The sequence below is a fragment of the Myxine glutinosa genome, chromosome 7 (genome assembly GCF_964187855.1).
Source record: "Myxine glutinosa chromosome 7, kmMyxGlut1.1, whole genome shotgun sequence".
NCBI classification, from domain to species: Eukaryota; Metazoa; Chordata; class Myxini; order Myxiniformes; family Myxinidae; genus Myxine; species Myxine glutinosa.
Window position 1 is genome coordinate 55,621,076 of NC_136267.1, and position 24,498 is coordinate 55,645,573.

At 41.9% G+C, this 24,498-nt stretch overlaps 1 protein-coding gene and 1 long non-coding RNA gene across 5 annotated transcripts in view; one reads left to right on the forward strand and one right to left on the reverse strand.

Moving 5' to 3' along the window:
- Nucleotides 1-4,219: 4,219 nt before the first annotated feature.
- On the reverse strand, nt 4,220-21,029 carry LOC137431261 (uncharacterized). Of its 4 annotated transcripts, none has more exons than XR_013624085.1 (4): nt 20,710-20,873; nt 19,185-19,333; nt 15,313-15,375; nt 4,220-7,176 (listed from the first exon to the last, which is right to left on the reverse strand). It is a non-coding gene; the product is annotated as an uncharacterized LOC137431261 (long non-coding RNA). The 4 variants fall into 4 exon arrangements; XR_013624086.1 differs by having other exon boundaries at nt 19,179-19,333; XR_010985236.2 differs by lacking the exon at nt 19,185-19,333 and having other exon boundaries at nt 20,710-21,023.
- A 546-nt stretch (nt 21,030-21,575) lies between these two features.
- The window catches only part of LOC137431262 (E3 SUMO-protein ligase PIAS1), a 97,510-nt gene continuing 94,587 nt past the window's right edge, over nt 21,576-24,498 (forward strand). The window contains exon 1 of the mRNA XM_068122376.2: nt 21,576-21,894. Coding sequence (XP_067978477.2) covers nt 21,871-21,894 — 24 coding nt within the window. The 5' untranslated portion in view covers nt 21,576-21,870. The remainder of the gene's footprint in view (nt 21,895-24,498) is intronic.

The following is a 24,498-nucleotide window of genomic DNA, read 5'->3' on the forward strand; positions in this document are numbered from 1 at the left end:
AGCTGATACTTTACATTGTCACGGATTGCTTAACCCCAATATGGGGCTGTTCAAAAATTACATAACGCTATTTTGTTTTAGTAATTTGCGTAACCTGAAATGTAATGCATGATTACCCTTGAATACCGTGCTTCTGACATACTGTGCATTCTAACGGGCTTGATTAAACCTTACTATTATTCGACATATGATTAGATTTTTCAGGGTCCATCATCATGAATAACACTCGACCCAAACAAAGCAAATGGTTTTGTAATTTGTGTAATGTAACGCTTGATTACATCACATAACATTCGATTACCATGCGTTCTGACAGGCTTGATTAAACCTTACTATTATTCGACATACGATTAGATTTTTCGTGGTCCCTCATCGTAACACTTGACCCAGATAAAGCCAATGGAAATCTGACACAACAAACCCGGGCAGTGTATAAACAGCAGAGGCCTACAGGCCTTATGTGTTAGTCCCACCAGAAAACCAATATGGCGGCCTTGTGATTTCGTCTCGGTGCGCTATGGTGGGTGGAGTCAAGCGACAGATGTGGATGTGGTCCAGCAGCTGTGCAACCAATGGGTGCACGTTCCGTCCATGAAGCGTGTACTACTTCCTTCGCACCAGATTGCACTTTAATTGTATACATTCCTGGAAGAGTTCCAGTAATTCGCACTAGATCCGGATACTCCTTCAGCTCAGTAAGAATGTCACCGGAGTCCACCTCAGTTCCAACGGAATCGAGTCTGATGATCAGACCCAGAACTTCAGCTGTATCTCTGGATATTATGTTTCCCTGTGGAAGAGCAACCACTTCAAACGTTGTGGTGACTGTCTTGCCATGGTACTGAACAGGAAGATCCACGGCTACGACGGGTTTTATCCTGTGATTAGAGTAGGTACACAATACCTTGGCTGATTGACGGAGTTCACCAGTGTGAGCGAGACGCTGATAATCAGATAGTGTCATTATGTTGCAGTGAGCTCCAGTATCAATTCTGAAGGTCGCTTGCCTTCCTGATACCAAGAGAGATTGCTTCCATTTGTCACCAGAAGATGCAGCCATTGTCTGCAGTGCACTGATCCACAGAATGTTCCCATGAGTTTCATCAATATACTCGGTTGTATCAGCATAAGCATCATCCAACTGAGTTTCAACCGAATGTATGCTAGCACGTTGATGGTAAACTGCAAGCCAATGATTCGGTTTCTTGCAGTAAAAGCACGTGGATCCAATTGCTGGACATTCACCGTGATTCCATGCATGGTTGGGATCTTTACCACAGCGTTGGCATCTGTCCTTAAGCCGTGGTCTATTCTGGGTTGGTCTCCTGCGTGATGGCGGTAGTGGCGCTGGGTTCAATTGTGGTTTTGGCCTCGCTTGTTCGTAGTGTACAGCAACTACACTCGTGTCCTCATCACGGACAATGCGAATTTGAGTCTTTGAAAGTTCATATTGCTGACCCACTTGAAGAGCTTTGGCCAGTGTAAGTTCCTCACCTCTGTCCAGCAGGCGTTCCTGGACCTTCTCCTCATACACACCTTGGATGATCACATCCACGAGCACATCTTCAGGTTGCGCACATATTCAGGTTGCGCACACTCGCAGTCCAAGAGAATAAGACGCAAGTCCTCAACAAAGTTGTCAAACGATTCCTCGGAGCTTTGTTTCCTCTTGAACAGCCGATGCCTTGCGATGCGCTTGTTTTTTCGTGGACGAATATACAATTCAAATTTGTCCAAAACTTTGCTGGGATCATACTTCTCACCTTCAATCCACTCAAAAGTCTTGTATATATCTCGTCCTTATTCTCCGATCCATGTTCCAAGCCAGCCTGCCTTGCATTTGTCGGGCAGATCGGCCAACGGACCGTCAAACACAAATCCAACGTGGTTTCGAAATCGAACAAATTCCTGATATAACGAAGCCGAATCCCAGTCAATCGTGGGGTACTCAAAGTTAACGGATGCCATAGTTTATGTATCTCAGATACCAGATTCAGATGGCATGGATGGACAGAGTTATTTGCAGATTATTTATGACACCATGTAACGTAAGCAGGACTCCAATGTTAGGCCATCCGGTACGCGCCGGAAGTGCATTTCTTTTCTGGGTCCCTCGGGACAACCAACAACAACAACAACAACAACAACCATGTAGTTGCTTCTCAATTGCAGGCACTTCAAACATAGTCACGTGAAAAAGTAAGTACACCCCATGTAAAGTTTTGACTTTTTCAACATATTTCAACATACAGCCATTTGATCTTCATTTCAACAATATTGATAGATAAAGGTGATATAATATAACAAATATCATGAAACATTTACATTTTGTAGTCCATTGAATAATTTAAATAAACATAAATGCAAATTTCACATGTGGAAAAAGTAAGTACACCCCTACATTTATCACTACTTCAAATACCTAAAATTAGAATCAGGTGCACCAGCTCAGGTGCAAATGATTAGAACATCGTTAGAGAGGATCTTGGAGGAACCTGTCCTATTTAAACCTGACATTTAGTTTGGTTTGCTCTTTGTTGTTGAAGTGTGCGGCGTCACCATGCCTAGATCAAAAGAGCTCTCTGAGGCCTTCAGAAAGAAGGTTATAGATGCCTACGAGTCTGAGAAGGGATTTAAAAAGATCTCGAAACAATTGGAAATCAATCATTCGACTGTCCGGAAGATCATCTACAAGTGGAGAAGATGCCAAAAAACTGCCAACTTGCTCAGGCCAGGCCGCCCCAGCAAGTTCAGCCCGAGAGCAGACCGCAAGATGCTGAAAGAAGTCTCTAAGAACCCCAGAATGTCATCACGGGACCTACAGGTGGCTCTTGCCACTGTTGATGTCAAAGTGCATGAGTCTACCATTAGAAAGAGGCTGCACAAATTTGATCTACATGGGAGGTGTGCCAGGAGGAAACCTTTGCTGTCCAGAAAGAACATCAGGGCAAGACTAAAGTTTGCCAATGAACACCTTGGCAAAGACCAGCACTTCTGGAACAATGTGCTCTGGACAGATGAGTCAAAGGTAGAGCTATTTGGCCACAGTATCAGAAGACATATTTGGCGAAAACCAAAGACAGCATTTGACCACAAGAACCTGATACCAACTGTAAGGCATGGTGGGGGAAATATTATGGTTTGGGGAAGCTTTGCTGCATCAGGGCCTGGGCAGCTCACCATCATATAATCCACTATGAATTCTTCATTGTACCAGAGGGTGCTTGAGGATAATGTGAGGCCATCTGTCGGAAAGTTGAAGCTCAACTGAAGGTGGACCTTGCAACATGACAATGACCCTAAACATACCAGTAAATCCACTCAAACAATGGCTGAAAAGAAAGAAATGGAGGGTTCTGGAATGGCCAAGTCAAAGCCCGGATCGAAATCCCATTGAGATGTTGTGGGGGGATTTGAAACGAGCTGTGCATGCAAGAAACCCCTCAAACATCGCACAGCTGAAAGAATTCTGCATGGAGGACTGGAGGAGTGGGCAAAAATTTCTCCCAGTCGATGTCAGAGACTGGTGGACAGTTATAAGAAACGCCTACTTAAGGTTGTTTCTGCCAAAGGGGGCAATACCACCTATTAGAGCCAAGGGTGTACTTACTTTTTCCACATGCGAAATTTGCATTTATGTTTATTTAAATTATACAATGGACTACAAAATGTAAATGCTTCATGATATTTGTTATGTTATATCACCTTTATCTATCAATATTGTTGAAATGAAGATCAAATAGCTGTATGTTGAAATATGTTGAAAAAGTCAAAACTTTCCATGGGGTGTACTTACTTTTTCACGTGACTGTACATTACACCCGGGCAGTGTATAAACAGCCAAGGCCTGCAGGCCTTATGTGTTGGGCCCACCAGAAAACCAATATGGCGGCCTTGTGATTTCATCTCGGTGCGCTATGATGGGTGGAGTCAAGCGACAGATGTGGATGTGGTCCAGCAGCTGTGTAACCAATGGATGCACATTTCAAAAATCGACTCACGAGAATAACCCCAATAACAACATCATCAACGCAAAGCTCTTGTAGACCTGCGACATGTCGCAGCTAAAAACAAATGTTCCCAAAAATACTCATTTGCACTATATCAAATTGAACCCTTTCCATGGCATTTCATCGAAAATTGAACCATTGCACCTCGGTCAGTAAATCGAGCATATCTCGTTAAATTTTAAAGATACAACAAATCTGGTACCAAAATATAGGTTATGCATCTCCCCTTTAATACATTATGTTATGCTAATTAGGCCATTTGCAAAATCATGAATATTCATTACATTTAGAAATGTTGATTAAAATTTTTTTTAAATGTCAACTTCAACACATCTCAGAAATTACAAAGAGGATTATTCAAATCAAAATCTGTACTATTGCATTTCAAATTCAACACAATTACAATGATACCCAATTTGTTACTCTGGAATATGAATAAGTAGATAAGTTAGCTGAAAACATAATGCCTGCCATGGCTACCTTGAAAAACTATCATTTGTTTCTTCATGTCTCACGATAGCAATCTGCCAATGGAATTTAAAGAACTTCAGGCTTGACCCAGTGCTTGTTGCCCTAGCCTAGAAGAAATCAAGTTGATGTTTCTGGATTGTCATAAACAGTGTTTCAAGGAGGGTGCAAAGCAAGCATTTTGTGCCACAAGGAAGCCACCAAATTATCAATTACTATGGCACGACCTCTCTAAGACAATGTACATAACATATTCCTCTCAACTTCTCCAGTCTATTATTATCAATTAACTTTATTTACCCAGTTCTTAACCAAATAGGCTGGAATGCCAATGTACACACCTAGATAATGGGGGAAAATAATTCAGGTCCACTCGTTTCTAATTACGAGTAGGTTTTTTTGCAAAAAATTGAAGATGTCGGAAGTAGAAATTGCATTATCAAGTCTAATGTCTGGGGGGAGCTCCTCATCAAGTACACTTGATGTAAAAGAGGAGCCACCATCTGAATCGTAGTCCTCATTCTCCTCAGGGCTTTTACCCGTTTGCCCAATATCCATAGTAGTTTCAGAAGGGGGAATCAAACATGTAGGAGGGACACACTCAGTAGATACATCCTTGTGTGTGTTATTAGCTGTAATAATAGCTATATTGTTATCCTTAGCAGGAGAGGTAGTAAGAGGTGTGGGATGAAGAGGAAGAAGAGAGGGAAAATAAGAAGGAAGAAGAGGAGAAAGACCGGGAGTAACATTAACATCACTATATAGCATTTTAGAGGTGCCAGGTGAATCAAAGGAGGAACCAGCTGGTAAAACAGAAGCACATGCGGCCTGTATTATTGGGCGAGTACCCACGACCACTTGGGCAAAAGGAAATGGTACCAGTGAAGCAGAAAGAATGTTCGTTCCGGGTTGAGCTGCGCTTTGAGAAGGAGAAAGACATCTTCTTGTGCTGTGATTTATAATTTCAGCAGGTGCTACGTTTGAATCTCTGGTTCTTTTTTGTCATATTAACTGAGACAGGAAGTTGTTGCAGTGATGAACCTTGGTCAACGGTTCCCAAAACGTGACTCGTCCAAAAAGTCCTGGCCTCAGCAGTCAGTTTGCCTGACCTCAACTCTTGTGAGTTGCAGTGCTTTGCTATCATTGAGATGATTCTACAGATTGCAAGAGAACATTTGAAATTAGTTCTAAACAGCCACAAGTAAGCCTCGTCAATAGAGGGCCTTCAAAGTTATCCCATAATGCTGTAGGCACCACCATGTTGGTTGTATTCACTTCCCTGGCAACGATAGTATCAGTAGCTCTACAATCTAGCACGTTTACCTGTATTATGTAGCATATCTGTATGGCACGATTTTGTTTATGTGGCCAAATTCACCACAACCATAACGGACAAGGGTTTCTGTAATGGCATATCCCATACAAGTATCCTGCTCTATTTTGAAAGGGTATCTAGGGGGAAAGTCATAAATATCAGGGTCAGAAAAAAGCTCATGCTCCATGACTTGGGAAACTATCGGGACTTCAGCAACACAAATTTTTTTTTGTTCATCCGCGAAACTGCATTGAACATTTTCAATTCGACGATCTCACCAGCGGCAATTACTAACTTCTCTATGTCGATCTTTGATGGAATAAACACACACTAACTTGTGTTTACCGGGTTGATGCTTCAAACAAAGCAGAACGTAAACTTTGAACAGCCATGACTCTTCAATGAGCGGACATATAAAAAAAAAACTACTGACACCGTCCAAATTTCAATGGGTAGTGAGAAAAAGAGAAAAATAGGAAAGAAAGAGTAAAGAAGGAAAAAAAAGAAAAAAGAGTAAATAATTAAACACGATAAACTAGTTAAACTCAATAATATAAATCGACAGGGACACCACCCATCACTCAAAACAGAAATAACATGCTGAATACCATCCTAAGTACTCTTTTCGCACTATCTCTGACTCAGGGGAGAGACAAGAAAAGGAGAGGGGGGAGAATGGGAATAACATAAAGAAAACCAAGCTGAACAGTTTATATTTTGTATCCCACTGATATGCCAGATTTGGATCCGGACCTGAGGCAAAATCGAATCGGCTTGTTCTTGTCACCTGCTCAACTCATCCACCAAGTTTTGCCATAATCCGTCCACAACCATTTGAGATACACTGCTCAGACACAGGCAGGGGTGAAAACATAACCTCCAACCACCTTTGGTGGTGGAGGTAACCAAGCAAATATAGTCAGTCCAATAGATTAGGATACCACATTAGGGAAAGGCAATAAATACACAAAACTATCTAACGAATTGAAATTGTACTGCATCATCATGGTTAAATCTTTTTTGCTAAGGGTGTAGGCTCATGGAGGAGCTAAATGACGACAGCAGATTCACAAACTACAAAGGCCATGAGAGTAAGGGGTGGGGGCATACACAAGGATGGAAGAATAACACAAAACGAGTAAAAATGACCCAGAGAAGAACAGAATGGGAAATAATTTGTATGTACAAGAGATCATGGATGTGAATGGGTGAGCACATGAGGTTGTGATGGGCAGTGCATTTCAAAATCTGAAGTGAGAAGGACGAGACAACGGACATCGGGAGACGATTCCACAATAGAAAGCATCAAGGGGTGAATAGATGCAGGTGAGCCACCAAGGCTGGACTTTGGAAGGTGAGGTTCTATTGAGGAATGTGGAAACTCTGAGGGAGGGCAGAAATAGGATAGGGCAGGGCAGGAGGAACAAGGCCACATGTAAGATTGGTGTGTATAAAACTATATGCCCCATTGTACATGACGCCTGCAAACCTACTCCTCTATCCCTTCAACGACTTCACCTTCTACACCAAAGATATTAATTGGAGCAGATCAAGATAAGCCACTCGGCCGTGAATGGGAAGTATCCAATGGGTGTGCTCGACCGCTATTTTAGTAAGCAACTGCGCAAGCAACGCGAGCTTAGAGCAGAGCATGACACAACATTAGACCCTATGGGCCTACCTACAATCATGGACGTCCAAAAGGGAGGTTGCGGGAGGGGGGGGGTCTGCCCCTCCCCCCTCCCCCGGACCTTTCTCCATTTTCCCTTGTGGTGAAGCACGTAAAATAAAGATAGCAGATCTTTTAGGTGTTGCACACTCCACCTTAAAACGCGATTTTAATGTAAAATCCCGCAAAAAAATTGCGTAAATTCCTTCTTCACTTTAGTAGGCTCCAATTTACTGAATTATGTATGTTTCAGCAAAAAGTTGTGGTTAATTATCGTTTTTGTGAACTTATTATACGGGAGTTTCAACAGGACAAGTCACAAAATATTTGTCCTCCTTTGAATTCCCTCCCCCCCCCCCCCCCCCCTTCTGAAATTTATCTGGTGAATGCCCATGCCTACAATGCAAGATAGAATCTCAATCTCCATAGCCATGCCATCCAAAAATAATAATAACTTGCCATATCTTGTGTAACATAGTTGTGGGAGCAGTTTCAATCACATTTTGACGTGAAATATTTATCCACTTCTTGTCTGAACCAGGATGCCGTGGAGAACTTCTTCTCAACCATAAAGGAGGAAAGGTGGGTGCAGAGCCAATCAATCCATCTGCAAAGGAATTCAGGTGTGCATTGAGGATGTTGATGGTTGCTGAATTGATCAAACCGGCTGCTGGAGCAAATTGCTCACCAGACTCAGACAAATTCATTCTGACCCTGCAGTCTCACCAACAAGAAAAAAATGAGTCGATCAGTGCAGTTTGTCACACCTGTTCAGCACAGATAGAATAAATGTTGCAATTCCTAATGTTCAATTCAGGCTTCCTCAGCAGAACAAACCAGCATGCATCTCTGGTTATCTGTGTCGCAGAATCCTCAATGGACATGAATTGCTGTCATCGTGTCTGGTTTGCAGAAAGGCTTTTCGAAAAAGTGGTGCTGAATTGGATGATCCCACCCTGCTCTTCATTCACAACAGCCCATGCGACATCCAAGTCCAAATTTCGATCTCTGATAGTCCCATCAGATGAGTTCCTCACTTTTTGTTCACACTGTGAGGAAGCATTTCACACTGAATTCAGTGAATCTAAGATGAAGAGAAACAATATCTGTCTCCTCCTCAATGAAACCGTGCATCAGATGGATGTCTACAAGGGTTTGTACGGTTGCAGTGAGCAAAGGAAATCCAGAACAAGTACACATACATTCAAAGTACACCGCCCCCATGCCAAATAATTAAATATCCTACAGCGCGGCATTGCCTGGGCGTCTCCGGCACCCGGCAATACCGCAGTGCAGCTCATAGAGGCTGCATTGGGAGGCAGAGATGTACACTAATTGATTGATTAATTGTATAATTAAAATCAATAAAAGATTATCACAAAATATTTTCTTAATCAATTGGCTAATAGCATAACTAAACCACGAGTGCTTCATCCGAAGATGTATCTTTTAAAAATGTAATTAAATATGTCATTAATAAAAAATTAAATAATTAATTGATTAATCAATAAACAGTTAATGGATTAAATGATTAATCAATAAATCAAAAATAAACCACCACCATTTCATCAGAATCTGTAACTGAATTTATTTTTTTTCAGTAATTAATCGAAGAATTAAATATTAATTGATTAATTGATTAATTGATTAATCAATAAATCAAAAATATCCTTGATAGCCACATCACAGTCACTCATGTCCAAATATTAGCTTCCGAGCTCAAAAGGTGCCTGAGATATTGGCCAAATGAGAAAGAAAATAAATAAATGATTAATAATGAAAATAAATAAATAATAATCATTAAAAAATTAAATTATTAATCAATTCGGTCAGAGAACACATAAACCACCACCATTTCATCAGAATCTGCAACTTAAAAAAACAAAATTGTTTAGTCATTAATCGAATAATTAAATAATTAATCGATACATTGATTAATTGATTAATCAATAAATCAAAAATATCCTTGATAGCCACATCACTTGGTCACTCATGTCCAAATATTAGCTTCTGAGCTCAAAAGGTGCCTGAGATATTGGCCAAATGAGAAAGAAAATAAATAAATGATTAATAGTAATGAAAATAAATAAATAATAATCATTAAAAAATTAAATTATTAATCAATTCGGTCAGAGAACACATAAACCACCACCATTTCATCAGAATCTGTAACTTAAAAAAAAATTTTTTGTCATTAATCGAATAATTAAATAATTAATCGATTAATTGATTAATTAATAAATCAAAAATAGCCTTTGCAGCCAAATCACCTGGTCATGGGCATGTCCAAATATCATCTTCCTAACTCAAAAGGTGCCTGAGTTAATGGTCAGAAGAGAAATGAAATTTAATTAATAAAATAAGTACTTAATTAAACGCTAATAATTAAATAACTCCTCAATTAATTGATTATTCAAAAAACAAAAAATATCGTTTTTGACAAAGGACTTGCTCACTACTGTGCCGAAATTTCAGCTTTCTAGCTCAAAGGATGGCTGAGATATCGTCCGGACAAACAAACAAGAAAACAAACAAGAAAACAAGAAAGCAAGAAAACAAACAACCAGAGTGAAAACTGAGTACTCTCTTTCAGCGTGCGTCACTGCCGAGCCCCCTTCGGTGCCCAGCAATGACGATTTGCAATGCCTGGAGATGGCATAGGAAAGGAGCGGTGTACAACAAACAAACAACCAGAGTGAAAACTGAGTACTCCCTCTCAGCGTGCGTCACTGCCGAGCCCCCTTTGGTGCCCGGCAATGACGATTTGCAATGCCTGGAGATGGCATAGGAAAGGTGCGGTGTACAATAGTTGCAACATTTGTACGTGTCCATCATGCCACTGTCAAGAGGGGGTGTAGAAAAGTTCAAAAGGTGTCACACAAATAAGAACCAATATATTGACAGTTGCAAGTGGTTCTCGTAAAGACGTTGGACAACGTGCACATGTCGGGCAGTGTGGCAATCTTCATCTTGATGAAACAGAACTTATACGGAAGAAAGAAAGTAAGGTCAATTTACATACACTTGACTGAAAATGTTGGGTGATCATTTTGTTTGTATCAATAGAAACTGTAAAGTTGAATGAATATATATGAATGATAGTTTTAAGGCCATTTTTCCCCGAGAGAGCGGGGGTTAGCCTTGCGGGCCCCATGACAATCATGGTTCCCTGTTTGAGGCAATGTTTTTATGGCCGGATGCCCTTCCTGACGCCAACTCTTGGTCACGCTCTTACGATGCGCAGGGATACAGTGTGCCTATTCTGAATCGGGGTACACACCATGATCATTCATCCCAGCAAGCTGGTACTCAATTTGCCGACCTCGGAAGGATGACAGGCTGAGTCAACCCCCCTGGCGTTAATTCAGCGATCTACCGGGATTCGAACCCAGGATCCTAGGATCCCAAGCCGGCACCCTAACCGCTAAGCCAACGCCAGGCTGGTAACAGAAACTGTAAAGTTGATGCTTGAAATTGAAGGATGTACATTGTGGATATTTTGCAAGTTCTTTTCTTCTTCGTAAGTCTTTGATATATGGTTTAAAGAAGACAGGTGGTGGTCTATGCACTCTGAAAAAGTTGCCAGTATAGTAAATAAAATGATACACAATTAAAGTGAATGGTCGTGATGTACATAGTGGTATTTTGGAAATGTAAGACTGAAGAGAGAAAAGCCTGCCAAGAATGTGCGATTATGGAATGAGAGAAGATTGACGTGGATGTAATCTTCATTATGTGAATGAACTGTAGAGACTGAAAGTTTTGCTGCTATTGTGCACATTTGTTGGCATTATAGTGTGTGTGTGTGTGTGTGTGTGTGTGTGTCTTTTTTTGGGGGGAGGGGTGGGTGAGGGGGGGTTGGGGGGGGGAGAGAAGATCTATGGACACCACAAGTCTGAATATCAATACAAACAAAAGGGGACTATGGACTGATGCCATATATTTCAACTTCCTACCGATCCCTCACTCTCAAAACAAATAATTAGAAAATAAAATTAAAATCAAGGCGGGTTAAAAAAAAATTCCTGTTTATCATCGCCGCCCGCCCCATAAAAGTCGTCCGCCCCTAAAAAAATCTTTTCTTTTTTTTTTTTGCTCGCAAGTCAGTAAAATCCGTTCCCACTCAGTGGAACAGGTTCAAATTTGGTATGTGCTCGTGTACTGTCTGAGCCAAGTTACATGTGCGCGACAGTTTGACAGAAAATGCCGTTCGTTGTTTGCCAAATCCGGTGAACGTCCAGTGTTCTAAAGGCCTGGGTTGGTGTCAAACTTCCCTGAAAATGTCTGCTGCTCTTCTTCTGCTCCAATCGGATCATCTGATCATGTCCTTGTTAAAGTGGACATCTCTCTGACCATCCTCAGGGAGCCTGCTCAGCGTCGACGAGTCTGGCATTTCACTCAGGCCAACTGGCACGGTCTTCAAGCAGCCATCAATCATCTGGACTGGTCTCCCATCTCTACCACCTCTGACATCAACTCATCCTGGGAATTCTTCCAAAGTAAATTGCTCTCTCTCATGCACAGATTTATCCCATCTCGTCTTCAGTTGTCATACCCTTCCTCCCGTCCATGGTACACGGAATCTTGTGGTGAGGCTGTTGCCCAGAAACAACTTGCCTTCATCTCCTGGAAAGCAAATCCAACGGAAGGAAATCTCATTTCCTTTCACAAAGCCCGAAACAAGTGTGTGTCCACCCTCAGGAGAGCCAGGAAACAATATCTCTCCGTTCTCAAGACCGAACTCTCTTATCTGTCTCCCTCTTCCAAATCCTGGTGGCGTCTGGTCAAATCCGTTTCTGGTGTTTGTTCCCCCTCCATCCCCTCCCTTACCTCAAACGGCTACACAGCTGACTCCGCACGTGAAAAAGCTGAATGCCTCAACTCTGTGTTTGCCTCTAAATCTTGTGTCCCAAACCCATCCCTCTCTGTACCCACCATACCCAGTCGTACCCTGCTGCTCCTGGACTCCGTGTCCTTTCCTCCTGACAAGGTGGAAAAGTTTCTGTCAACCCTCGACTCTGATTCTGCAACTGGACCCGACGGCATCAGCCCACGGGTCCTAAAATCCTGCTCTGCCGCTCTATCTCACCCTCTCTCTGTTCTCTTCACCCTCTCTTTTGCTCAAGGTCAACTGCCATCTGCTTGGAAATCAGCCAACATCACCGCTTTGCACAAAAAAGGTGCAAAAACAGATCCTAGCAACTACAGACCAATCAGCCTTCTCCCAATTATCAGCAAAGTCATGGAATCCATCATTGCTTCGGATATGAAATCTTTCCTCTTCTCCAATGGCTTGATCTCTGATCATCAATTTGGTTTCAGACCAGGTCCAGACCTCAGACCTTTTCAGACCAGGAGACGAAGACTATGGACATGCTGCTTCTGCTGTCTCAACAATGGATGGAGGTCCTCAATGCCAAACAGGAAATTAGAGCTGTCTCCCTCGACATATCACGTGCCTTCGACACGGTCTGGCACCCCGCTCTGCTCACCAAACTCTCCTCCTTTGGTATCCATGGAAATCTCCACGCATGGCTGGCGGACTTCCTCTCTCGTCGTCGTCAACGTGTGGCCCTGAATGGGTTTCTCTCATCTCCTCTTCCTGTTCAGGCTGGAGTTCCCCAAGGCAGTGTTCTGGGCCCCGTGCTTTTTCTGGTCTTCATCAATGATCTCTCTGACTCTCTTGAAAATCCTCCCTATCTCTTTGCTGATGACTCCACTCTCTGCCGCTCCATTCCTCTTCCCTCAGATCGGCAGTCTGCAGCCTCCTCACTCTCTGAAGACTTGGACAAAATCACTGACTGGTCAAACAAGTGGAACATGTCTTTCAATCCTGACAAATCTCACTCTTACTATGTCTCTCCGAAAAGATCGACTGGACAACCCTCCCATCTACTTTCTCAACAATCCTCTCCAAGAAGTTCTGTCGCTCAAGCTTTTGGGTCTCACTATCTGCCATGATCTTTCTTGGGAAAACCACATTTCCAAGCTGGCCTCCAAAGCCAGTCGCCGACTGGGCATCCTCCGTCGTGCGAAGTCCTTCCTCGGCACACCTGAGCTCCTCACCACATACAAGGCTTTCATCCGCAGCTCAATGGAATACTGTTCTCCCCTATGGGCCGGTGCTCCTGCCTCACACCCAGCTCGGCTTCATGCTGTTGAAACCAAAGCTTTTAGAATTATTGGAATCTCCCGCGATGAAGCTATCTCTGAGGGCCTTTCACTCACTCACCGCAGGCAGGTAGGTGGTCTTTCTGTCTTCTACCGACTCCTCTCCGGCCTTGCACCCCCAGCTCTCTCTGTGCTCTGTCCCGCAAATATTCCTACAGGTCGCACAAGATCTGCCAGCAACCCTCTGATGGTTAAACTGCCGAAATCTCGGCTCTCTGCTCACCTTCACTCTTTCATTCCTCTTTTCTCCCGCCTCTGGAACAAACTCCCTCACTCCCTTCAATCCCACTCCTCCCTCCAGGTCTTTAAAACAGCTGTTCACCACCATCTCTTATCTTCCCCCATCCAAAACCTTGATCTTTTCTACCCCCGCTAATTCACCCCAGATCCACCTTGTTTGAAATTCCAACTTCTTTCCTGGAAGTCCTGGCAGTGTCCATATGTTTTATACCTCTCCCACCGCCCCCTTCCCATGCCCCCCCCCCCCCCCCCCCAAAGCCCTCGCCCTCTCTCAGATCTCTTGATGTCTCCATGTCTCTCGGTCCCTGCTCTCAAATGTGTTTGTGTCCTTCCCCCTCTCTCCCCATCTTGTCTACCGCTCCCGATGTTATATGTTTTATGTGTCGGTTTGTCTTTCTGTGTGATTAATGTTCGCTCTTTCACGAGCCTCGATCTTGTATACAAAAAAGAAAAAAAAGAAAAAAAAAGTGCCACAAAATATCACTCTAGACGTGTATTATGAGCTCGTGTCGGGAACGCTTGATGGTAAGAAATATAACCGTTTTAATGTGCGTTGTTGTTGTTGTTGAATATTTAGTGTGTGCGGGTTTTCCCCTCACTCCCCATTTACGTGGACCGCAAGGTTTTGCTTCTGATAAATGGGGTGTGCGCTTCCTTATTTTATTCATAAAGAATGGTGGGAAATGTTGGACTCCAGTTCTGTTCTAAACTAAAATCTGTCGATATATATCTGTACTGAGATCCCAGATCTGTATTTCTAGTTTTCATTCCCGGGTGGTTCAAAATTCCAAACCAAATCCAGACTTGGAAAAAACAGAATTTCAGTACAAAACACTGAATTTGATCTGAGACTGATGAATACTTGCAAAATTGCAAGTATTCATCAGTCTCAGATCAATAATTATTATTAGTTGTGAAAGGAAGTGTGCGTGTGTGTGTGTGTGTGTGTGTGTGTGTGTGTGTGTGTGTGTGTGTGTGTGTGTGTGTGTGTGTGTGTGTAGAGGGGGGGGGGGGGTGCTCATTTTTTCAATGTACAATTTTTCCCCACATTTTTGTTGTTTGAACCTTGATGTTTGTAGCTTGGCTGATAGGTAAACAGTATAGTAGACAATATACAACTATATTTTATCGTGATTTTTCTTTTTCAGGTGTACCAATTGAGGACACCAATGGAGTGGTAAACATCTCAGTGGGAGATAATAAAAAAAAAAGACTATGACCCATGTTGCAGCTAGAGATTCAACATTGGCAGATGTCATCAATACCCTTGGAAATTTCATTGAGTTCGTTATTACATGTTATTTTACATGCAACGTTATTACATGGAACGATGTGACAGAGAAGCCATACTACACGGCTGGCTATGAAGATGTGTGCTATTTCTGTGGCTGTGTTGAGGAGCTGAGTACCACAGATGAGCCATATCCTATATGCAGTACCTGCAGTAAGAGTCGTACTGCCGAGAAGAGGCCCACTCGGAAGTTCAAGAAGTAGTTGGTATTCTGAAGGAGAAGCCAAATATCATCGGCAAACGGGAGAGCCTTACGTGATAATTATTGATGTGGATTTCTAGTCAAAAATTAAACGAGCGCCACACTACATGTGTTAGTAGGTGATGATAGATACATGAATAAACGGCAATCAACATTCTCTTGGTGTTGAACTCTACTCAACATGTATGAGTGCTATAATAGCAGTCGCTGCTGATTGATAGGTGTATAAACGCGAATGTGGACCTCCAGTCAGTAGCTGCTGATATATAGATGTATAAACGCGAATCAGACATTCTTTTGATGTGGTTTATGTCCTCTTCCATGTCTACCAAACTGCTCAATATGCAATTATGCATGTACTGTAAAGTGATATTTCTTGGTGTGGAACTCTAGTCAAACATCTACAATCACGTGAAAAAGTAAGTACACTCCATGTAAAGTTTTGACTTTTTCAACATATTTCAACATACAGCTATTTGATCTTCATTTCAACAATATTGATAGATTAAGGTGATATAATATAACAAATATCATGAAACATTTACATTTTGTAGTCCATTGTATAATTTAAATAAATATAAATGCAAATTTCGCATGTGGAAAAAGTAAGTACACCCTTGGCTCCAATAGGTGGTATTGCCCCCTTTGGCAGAAACAACCTCAAGTAGGCGTTTCTTATAACTTTCTACCAGTCTCTGACATCGACTGGGATAAATTTTTGCCCACTCCGCCATGCAGAATTCTTTCAGCTGTGCGATGTTTGAGGTGTTTCTTGCATGCACAGCTCGTTTCAAATCCCCCCACAACATCTCGATGGGATTTCGATCCGGGCTTTGTCTTGGCCATTACAGAACCCTCCATTTCTTTCTTTTCAGCCATTCCTTGGTGGATTTACTGGTATGTTTAGGGTCATTGTCATGTTGCAAGGTTCACCTTCGGTTGAGCTTCAACTTTCCGACAGAAGGCCTCACATTATCCTCAAGCACCCTCTGGTACAATGAAGAATTCATAGTGGATTCTAGGATGGTGAGCTGCACAGGCCCTGATGCAGCAAAGCTGCCCCAAACCATAATATTTCCACCACCATGCTTTACAGTTGGTATCAGGTTCTTGTGGTCAAATGCTGTCTTTGGTTTTCACCAAACATGTCCTCTGGTACTGTGGCCAAATAGCTCTACCTTTGACTCATCTGTCCAGAGCACATTGTTCCAGAAGTGCTGGTCTTTGCCTAGGTGTTCATTAGCAAACTTTAGTCTTGCCCTGATGTTCTTTCTGGACAGCAAAGGTTTCCTCCTGGCACACCTCCCATGTAGATCCACTTTGTGCAGCCTCTTTCTAATGGCAGACTCATGCACTTTGACATCAACAGTGGCAAGAGCTACCTGTAGGTCCTTTGGTGACATTCTGGGGTTCTTCGAGACTTCTTTCAGCATCTTGCGGTCTGCTCTCGGGCTGAACTTGCTGGGCGGCCTAGCCTGAACAAGTTGGCAGTTGTTTGGAATCTTCTCCACTTGTAGATGATCTTCCGGACAGTCGAATGATTGATTTCAAATTGTTTGGAGATCTTTTTAAATCCCTTCCCAGACTCGTAGGCAACAATAACCTTCTTTCTGTAGGCCTCAGAGAGCTCTTTTGATCTTGGCATGGTGACGCTGCACACTTCAACAACAAAGAGCAAACCAAACTAAATGTCTGAGGTTTAAATAAGGCAGCTTCCTCCAAGATCCTCTCTAATTAGTGCTGTTAGCTAGATTCAAAATCCCGTCTCGGAACCGTCTCGATAAATTTTCAATTTTCATAACGGGATCTCGGCTCGGCTCGGTTCCCGGCAAAGTAAAAAAAAAAAAAAAAAAAAAAAAAAATAATAATAATAAATAATAAGGCTTCACAAATAATGGAATTTCATTACAATATATAAACAACAATGAAAAAAATTCATTTCTGATGTTGAGTACTTAAATTCCGACTTAGCTTCCATTTACCGGGATGAAATAAAATACACCGCCTACACATGCAGATGATCGGCCACCGACGGGACCGGGTTATCTCATTACAGTTTGTATTGTCGTGTAATTTCTTGCTCGGAATGTCAGAGAGAGGGAGAAAATGTTTCTGCCCAGGCATATTCGAGTCCTGGTTGGAGTTTCATTATCATTTTGTGAGTTGTGATCGCCAAGGGGCTCGCTCCCCCCCCCCCCCCCCCCCCGTTCCCCTCCCCTCCCCCGCCCGGCAATGCCGGGTACTTCTGCTAGTAAATTATAAATAAAGCAGGCGGTGTAGTGATCACCCCCCCCCCCCTCCTTATTTTGACTCTGTGACTAAAGTAAACGTAATCAACTTATCAGGCCTAAAGTGGAGATATAAAGATAACCAAAATACTTTCACATTCAAACCGTCAAACCAAACCCCGAGGGATTCTTACAATTTATAGATTTAGCGTTGCAATTAAACATAAACGTTCATCAAAAACTCATTTCATAAAACTACATAATGTATTGTACTTGTATTAATACATTGTGTGTAGAATAATCCGTTATAAACGTGTTTTTAATCTAAATAAACATCGTCCCTCCAATCACGGGGCCTCCAGCGAGTCCCTCGATATTAATGTGCTAAAGACCATAGCAACCACATTCCGTAACTCGTCTCCAAGGACGGACACGTGACCGCAGCGGGGCGGGGCGAGGCGGAGTGATACAGCGGAAGGATTCAACAGTTTAAATAAAGCCGCGACGCGGCGGATTTTCATTGGGACCTTCATCCTGATTTCGTTACCTCCGCCACCAAAGGTGGATGGAGGTTATGTTTTCACTCCTGTCTGTTTGTCCGTTTGTTTGTGAACACAATATCTCAAAAAGTTGTGGACGGATTCGGACGAAATTTTGTGGAGATGCAGCGTGTGTGACAAGGACGACATGATTAGATGTTGGTGAAGATCCGGATTCCGAATTCGGATTCGTTTGCAGTGCATTGTTTGTTGACGAGGGGAAAATCCTGGAACAGTGAGTTTACTTTATCTATCATCGTTTGTGTCAGTTCAGCTGCACTTGCGAAAAATGATGCTTGTGCAGAAGCAGAGTAATGAAAGCAAGGCTCAATAAATGCCTCTATTATGGAAAATATCTGCAAGAAGTTGGAATTTTAACCGGGATTTTTTTACCGAGAAATTGCGTCAATCAATTTATCTCGGGACCGTCCCGAGACCGTCTCGAAAGCCGAAACCGCCGGGATTTCGTCCCGGTCTCGGCTCGGTTGACAGCCCTATCTCTAATGATGTTCTACATTTTCACTTGAGCTGGTGCACCTGATTCTAATTTTAGGTATTTGAAGTAGTGATAAATGTAGGGGTGTACTTACTTTTTCCACATGCGAAATTTGCATTTATGTTTATTTAAATTATACAATGGACTACAAAATGTAAATGTTTCATGATATTTGTTGTATTATATCACCTTTATCTATCAATATTGTTGAAATGAAGATCAAATAGCTGTATGTTGAAATATGTTGAAAAAGTCAAAACTTTACATGGGGTGTACTTACTTTTTCACATGACTGTATGAGTGCTATAATAGCAGAAGCTGCTGATAGATAGATACATCTATGAGTGCTATAATAGCAGAAGCTGCTGATAGATAGATACATCTATGAGTGCTATAATAGCAGTAGCTGCTGATAGATAGATACATCTATGAGTGCTATAATAGCAGTAGCTGCTGATAGATAGATGTATAAATGCGACCCAGACGACATCCTTTTGATGTGGTTAATGTCCTCTTCCATGTCTACCAAACTGCTCAATATGCATGTACCGGTACCATGAAGTTGTGGCGGACACAAAAGCCCACTGGCGTGGTGACATCATTCCGCGCACCAAGTGGGCGGTGGCCACGCCCGAGGTGTAGGCGTGGCCTCATGATATACACCGGGCGCGCAGCCCGGAGCGCGCCAGTGTTACAGTGAGCTCCTGAAATAAAGACGCTTATAAGTTACCGCTTGTCCGCTTCCTCCTTGCTTGCAAGCAGCGCGCGTAACACCGCGCTTTAAAGTGATATTTCGTGGCGAGGAATTCTAGTCAAATATGTATGAATGCTATGGCAATAGCTGCTGATAGATACATGTATGGCAACCGGACATTATTCTTAAAAGCCGAAGTTTTGGTCCACCATTGTTATATGTATCAGCAAATATTTAAAGTAAATAGAACTCAATGTGACATAGGTTTCTTTATTTGAATCGTATAGGCACCCGCGGAACTACGTAACTTCCGGTTAGTGCACCCTTCGCGACAACAGTCACGTGATTGGATACGTTGAAAACAAACCACAAAAGGGCACGTGTTACTGCTGGAAATTATGGAAACGGTGTAGGTTATTTGATCATAACTCGTTTAATTCTTGTCTGATCTTTAAAATTTTAACTTTCCGACAAGCTAGAAATAATTCTCTTTCTAACAATATAAAGTTTTATGAAAAATAATACGAAATGCTTGTATAGCCGCCCGCGGAACTACGTAACTTCCGGTTAGTGCACCCTTAGCGACAAGTCACGTGATTGGATACGTTGAAAACAAACCACAAAAGGGCACGTGTTACAGCTTACTTCCGGTAGTCTCACTCTCACCTATCAGTGCGTACATACGAAGGTTTACTAGTTTAGAAATCATAACATGATTCATCATGTATGTCCGATCAAGTATATTTAAGAAAAAAACATATTGTGCGTTGAATAATCCATTAAAATTTCACTGAAAAAAAAAAAAAAAAACCCTCCCTACCCACCTTTTTTTGAAAAAAAGTGATGATAAACAGGAAAAAGTTTTTAACCAGCCCAAATAGAAAAGCAAATAGACAGCACCAAGGAGACAAGTCAACACTGTTCCAGAATATTTGCATGTTGTAGTTTAAACCCAATAGTTGTTTTTTTTGTTCTTTTTAATTCTTTTCTTGTTACAAAAACATTGGTGATTCTACCATTACGCCACCAAAGTAAAACATTTCATTAACAATGCAATTAATCCCATTCATTTACACACGAAAACAAGCTCGAAAAAAAATCTGCCTTTAAATTGATATTCCCTCCACTTCTTTGCACCAAAAGGAAAAAGAAAACCCTTCACCATTCAGTGCTACGTCATTGACACAGTAATCATGGAGCGCTGCAGGTAAGTTGCTTACTAAAATGGCGGCCGCTCCGCGCCAGTGCGTACTTCAATCTTTTATATGGGTTTACGGCCAAGTGGTTCATCTTGCTCTGCTCTAGTATCTTTGCTCTACACTTCCCCTTCACCCATTCATATACATTACACCCCACCATATTTTTTCACCCATTTCCTCCACTTACTTCACCATCGGCTTTACTTGACGCAGCACCAATTCGTCCTCGCCATGTTAAATCTTGGGAATGTTCAAAAAGAATTCCCATTTTTCGAGACTACTGCAGCTAACTACCTTGTCTTTGCCACTACACAGAGATTAACAAAATGCTAGCCAGGGGTGTGTTCACTGTTCACTGTTCACTTCCCAGATTTCTTGTAGAGCGCTCGCCAAATGATTTAAGCCGCCAAGCGAGCACTATCTATTCGAAACTGTTAATAAGCAACGACTGGCCTCGCGGCTCGCAAGCACTAGCTGTTTATTAAGTAGTAACTGAAGACTGAACACACCGCTGGACACTGGTGCTGAATAAATATTTGCAAAGTGACATTAAAGTTTCAAAAGTATTAAATTTCCAATTAGATTAAAATAAGTTTCACCATAAGCAATAGTAAAATAATGGGTAAACACAAATCCAATTGATTTTGTTACCACAGTGACTCGAAATAGTGCTTGTTCACTTGTACGATATGGCTTCCTATTATATATAATATAAAAGAATAGTACGTACTGGATATTAGTCCGAATAACAAATATTCAAACAAAATGTGAGGACAATTTATTTCTTCAGCACGTACTAGGTAACAACGTTGAGGTTATACACCACCCAATTTGTTTTAGTTCCCAGAATTTTACTTTTAACACATAAGGGGGTGAAAAATTTGATCATTGCAACCAAAATATTACCTCCATTCATACAGTCGCCAAGTTCTTCGTTGGAGATGGAAATGAACTGAGCCAAAACCGGAAGAGCGATCTTGTTGAAAAAAAAAAACATTCACCCCTTGAATCTTTCTAATATTCATTCGTTTAATTTTTCTATATATTTTTTTTAATTTCGTTTTTATTTTCTCAATTGAGCTGTTTATGTGGTTTTCTATGTTCTTCGTTACGATTTGAACGATATTAAGTGCCGCGAGTAAACGGAATCTTAATTCCAGACTTCATCGGCCAAATTGGGGGCGCTTGGCGGAAATTGGAAGTGAATTTTGAAAGCTGACTTAAAATTGGAAAGAATAGGATTTTTTTCCGAATTTACGAATGTTTCGAGTTATAGTAATATTTTATATAGAAGAAAGGTACGATTAGCGCCCTCTGTTGCTGTTAATGGCTAACTGCCTCGACGACCATGAGCGACTTGGCGGAACTAAAGGTAAATCGTACATTGCAAAACGACAAGAAATGACGAGAGGAATTTAAATCGGGAACCAAAGGTGTAATGAACATTTAATATAATATAACTGAAAAGGAAGTATTGTAAAGAACATTGTGCGTTTTTCCTCAGGAGGTTGTTGTGATTTGTGCTGAGCCTGAGGTGCTTGTTTTTCGTAACAGTATTAGGCCATTATGGCCGGCCAGGTCGGCTCCTCGGCGATTGGGTCCCAGTGACCAATTGTATGTTTTTTTCTGTAAGGATTTGAAATGTCACAATCACAAGGGTTTGGAGGAGGGAGATTCAAAGATTGAGTGTTTATGATGTAGAACAGGCAACCGCTTCCATGTCTTACTTTTTGGGTTACGTGATGGTATTTTAATGCTTTAATGTTCTGTTCTTGATGAATGCTAAAAATAGACAGGTCCATTGTACGTGACTACATGCATGATAAGTTAGAAGTGACGCATAATCGGGTTTTTCCCCACAAACGGGGTAAAAACTATCCAGAGGTCGTCAGTGACACAAAGTACACCAGACTACTGAGGGAGTCGTTTACAGAGGGGGTTCAGTACCCATGATGCAGTGCTCGGGCGCCATATTGGTTGGCAAGGTAAATAAGGCCAAATAATTAGCGTTAGCTTCCATTGCAGTAAGTCAGGATAATGAGGTAAACGTGCAAGATTGTAGAGCTACTGATGCTATCGTTGCCAGGGAAGTGAATACAACCAACATGGTGGCGCCTACAGCATTATGGGATAACTTTGAAGGCCCTCTATTGACGAGGCATACTTGTGGTTGTTCAGAACTCATTTGAAATGTTCAGTTACAATCTGTAGAATCATCTCGATGATAGCAAAGCACCACAACTCACAAGAGTTGAGGTCAGGCAAACTGACTGGCGAGGCCAGGACTTTATGGACGAGTTGCGTCGTGTGACTGTTTGGTGTTGTAGGCCCTACAGGCTTTTTATGACCTCTCTGAAGGAGGTCTCTCGGTGGATAAAACCTAGGACACGAGGTTTTGCAGAAGAAGGTTCGCATGTGAGGAGTGCAGGCAGTGTGACCTCATTTGACGAGAGTGCCATTGGAAATTAGTCTTGTTCTTGTGAACTCGAGAAGATGCGTTCCTTTCCGGCATTCTGGCATTACTACTGAACAGAAGTCCAAATCGTGGTTACCCATCTGCTATTCTCATCAACTTTCCTTCCAATATGGCTTTTGACGTTACTAAAATGCGCTCGCGTGTTTTCGGCAACGAAACCGGCCAAACCCGCGTCATGCGGGTCACTTGGCATATGAGGTTTTATAACTCCTACCCAGGAATTAGTATATTGAAGAAACCCACTTTACTGGGCAGGAGTAATAAAAAGGCTGGAATCTGTGCCGTTCTTATTTCCTTCTTGTATATGTGTCAACTGTGTTAATTTGAGGTCTATTCTTAGTCGGCGAGCATCGTAACTCACTCACGACATCATTCAGCCTGTTTCTGCCTTCAGTTTTCATCACTAAGCTTGAGAATGCAAGTTCACATAGGTAGGTTGTTGGGAACATCACTCGGACTTGCGTGACTACCTAGCACAGATGGCTCACGACCCACCGTTCGAGATACACTGAGCTAGAGAGTTCATAGAACACCTTGCCCCGTGCATTCTTGAGAAAAAGGACATTGGCGAAGTCTGTGAGCAGCAAATTTGATTGGTCAAGATGATGTACAATGCTGTAATATTTTGTCCAAGTACAGCTAAACTAAAGGTTTTTGAAAGTGCCAATAAGGTGATTTGCAGTCTACAGATGTGAAGTACATAATTCAATTAAAATAAAATAAAGGTTGTAGAAAAAACGATTTTTGGAAGTTTATGCAGCATCTTTTACACCACCTTATCTAACATGTTCAATTAGTTATCTGTGCCTGTTGTTTGTGTCCTTTATGACGTACCTAAAACAGTAAGTTTCTTGTTTAGAATTATTTTCAATTTTGATTGACTGCCAGAGTAAAAAAAAAAAAAAATCTCACTCCCCTCTACACATGTATGATCAGGATGAATTCAAAGCCAAAGTGCAGGTAAACTACAGGTTCATTTTCTGATTTGTGTTCAAAATATAACATTCAGTAGAAATGAAGTTATTCCTCCATCATAAACTTGCGTTTGTGGACAGGCAGACAGAGACAAATTGCTTGACTCCACTTTTCTCTTTGAGTGCTTGGGGTAATAAACATTAACAAACATAGAGGCAACCCACATCCCAAAAATGTGCATGAAAATAAGTGATTATTGGCCCAGGCCATGCACCTGTGACCTGACAATCGGCCTCCCCAACGTGCAAGCACTCATAATCTGAACACCCCCTCATAGTTTCAAAACATCATAATCAGGACTTTAACCCTCCCTCTTCCCCCTCAAAGACATTGCACATGATAACGCAACATGAAGTTGGTCATGACCAACAACGTGCTGTGGGAGATGCAACTTCAGATGCACTCCAAGGATTGATGTTGTGCCTTGTAGGTCAAACAATAGGTAAGTTTTCCTTTAACTGCTCCTCTTGAGAGTGAATGGAAAGCTTGTATCAGATGGTGTCAGCGCAAGTCTTTGTATTAGTG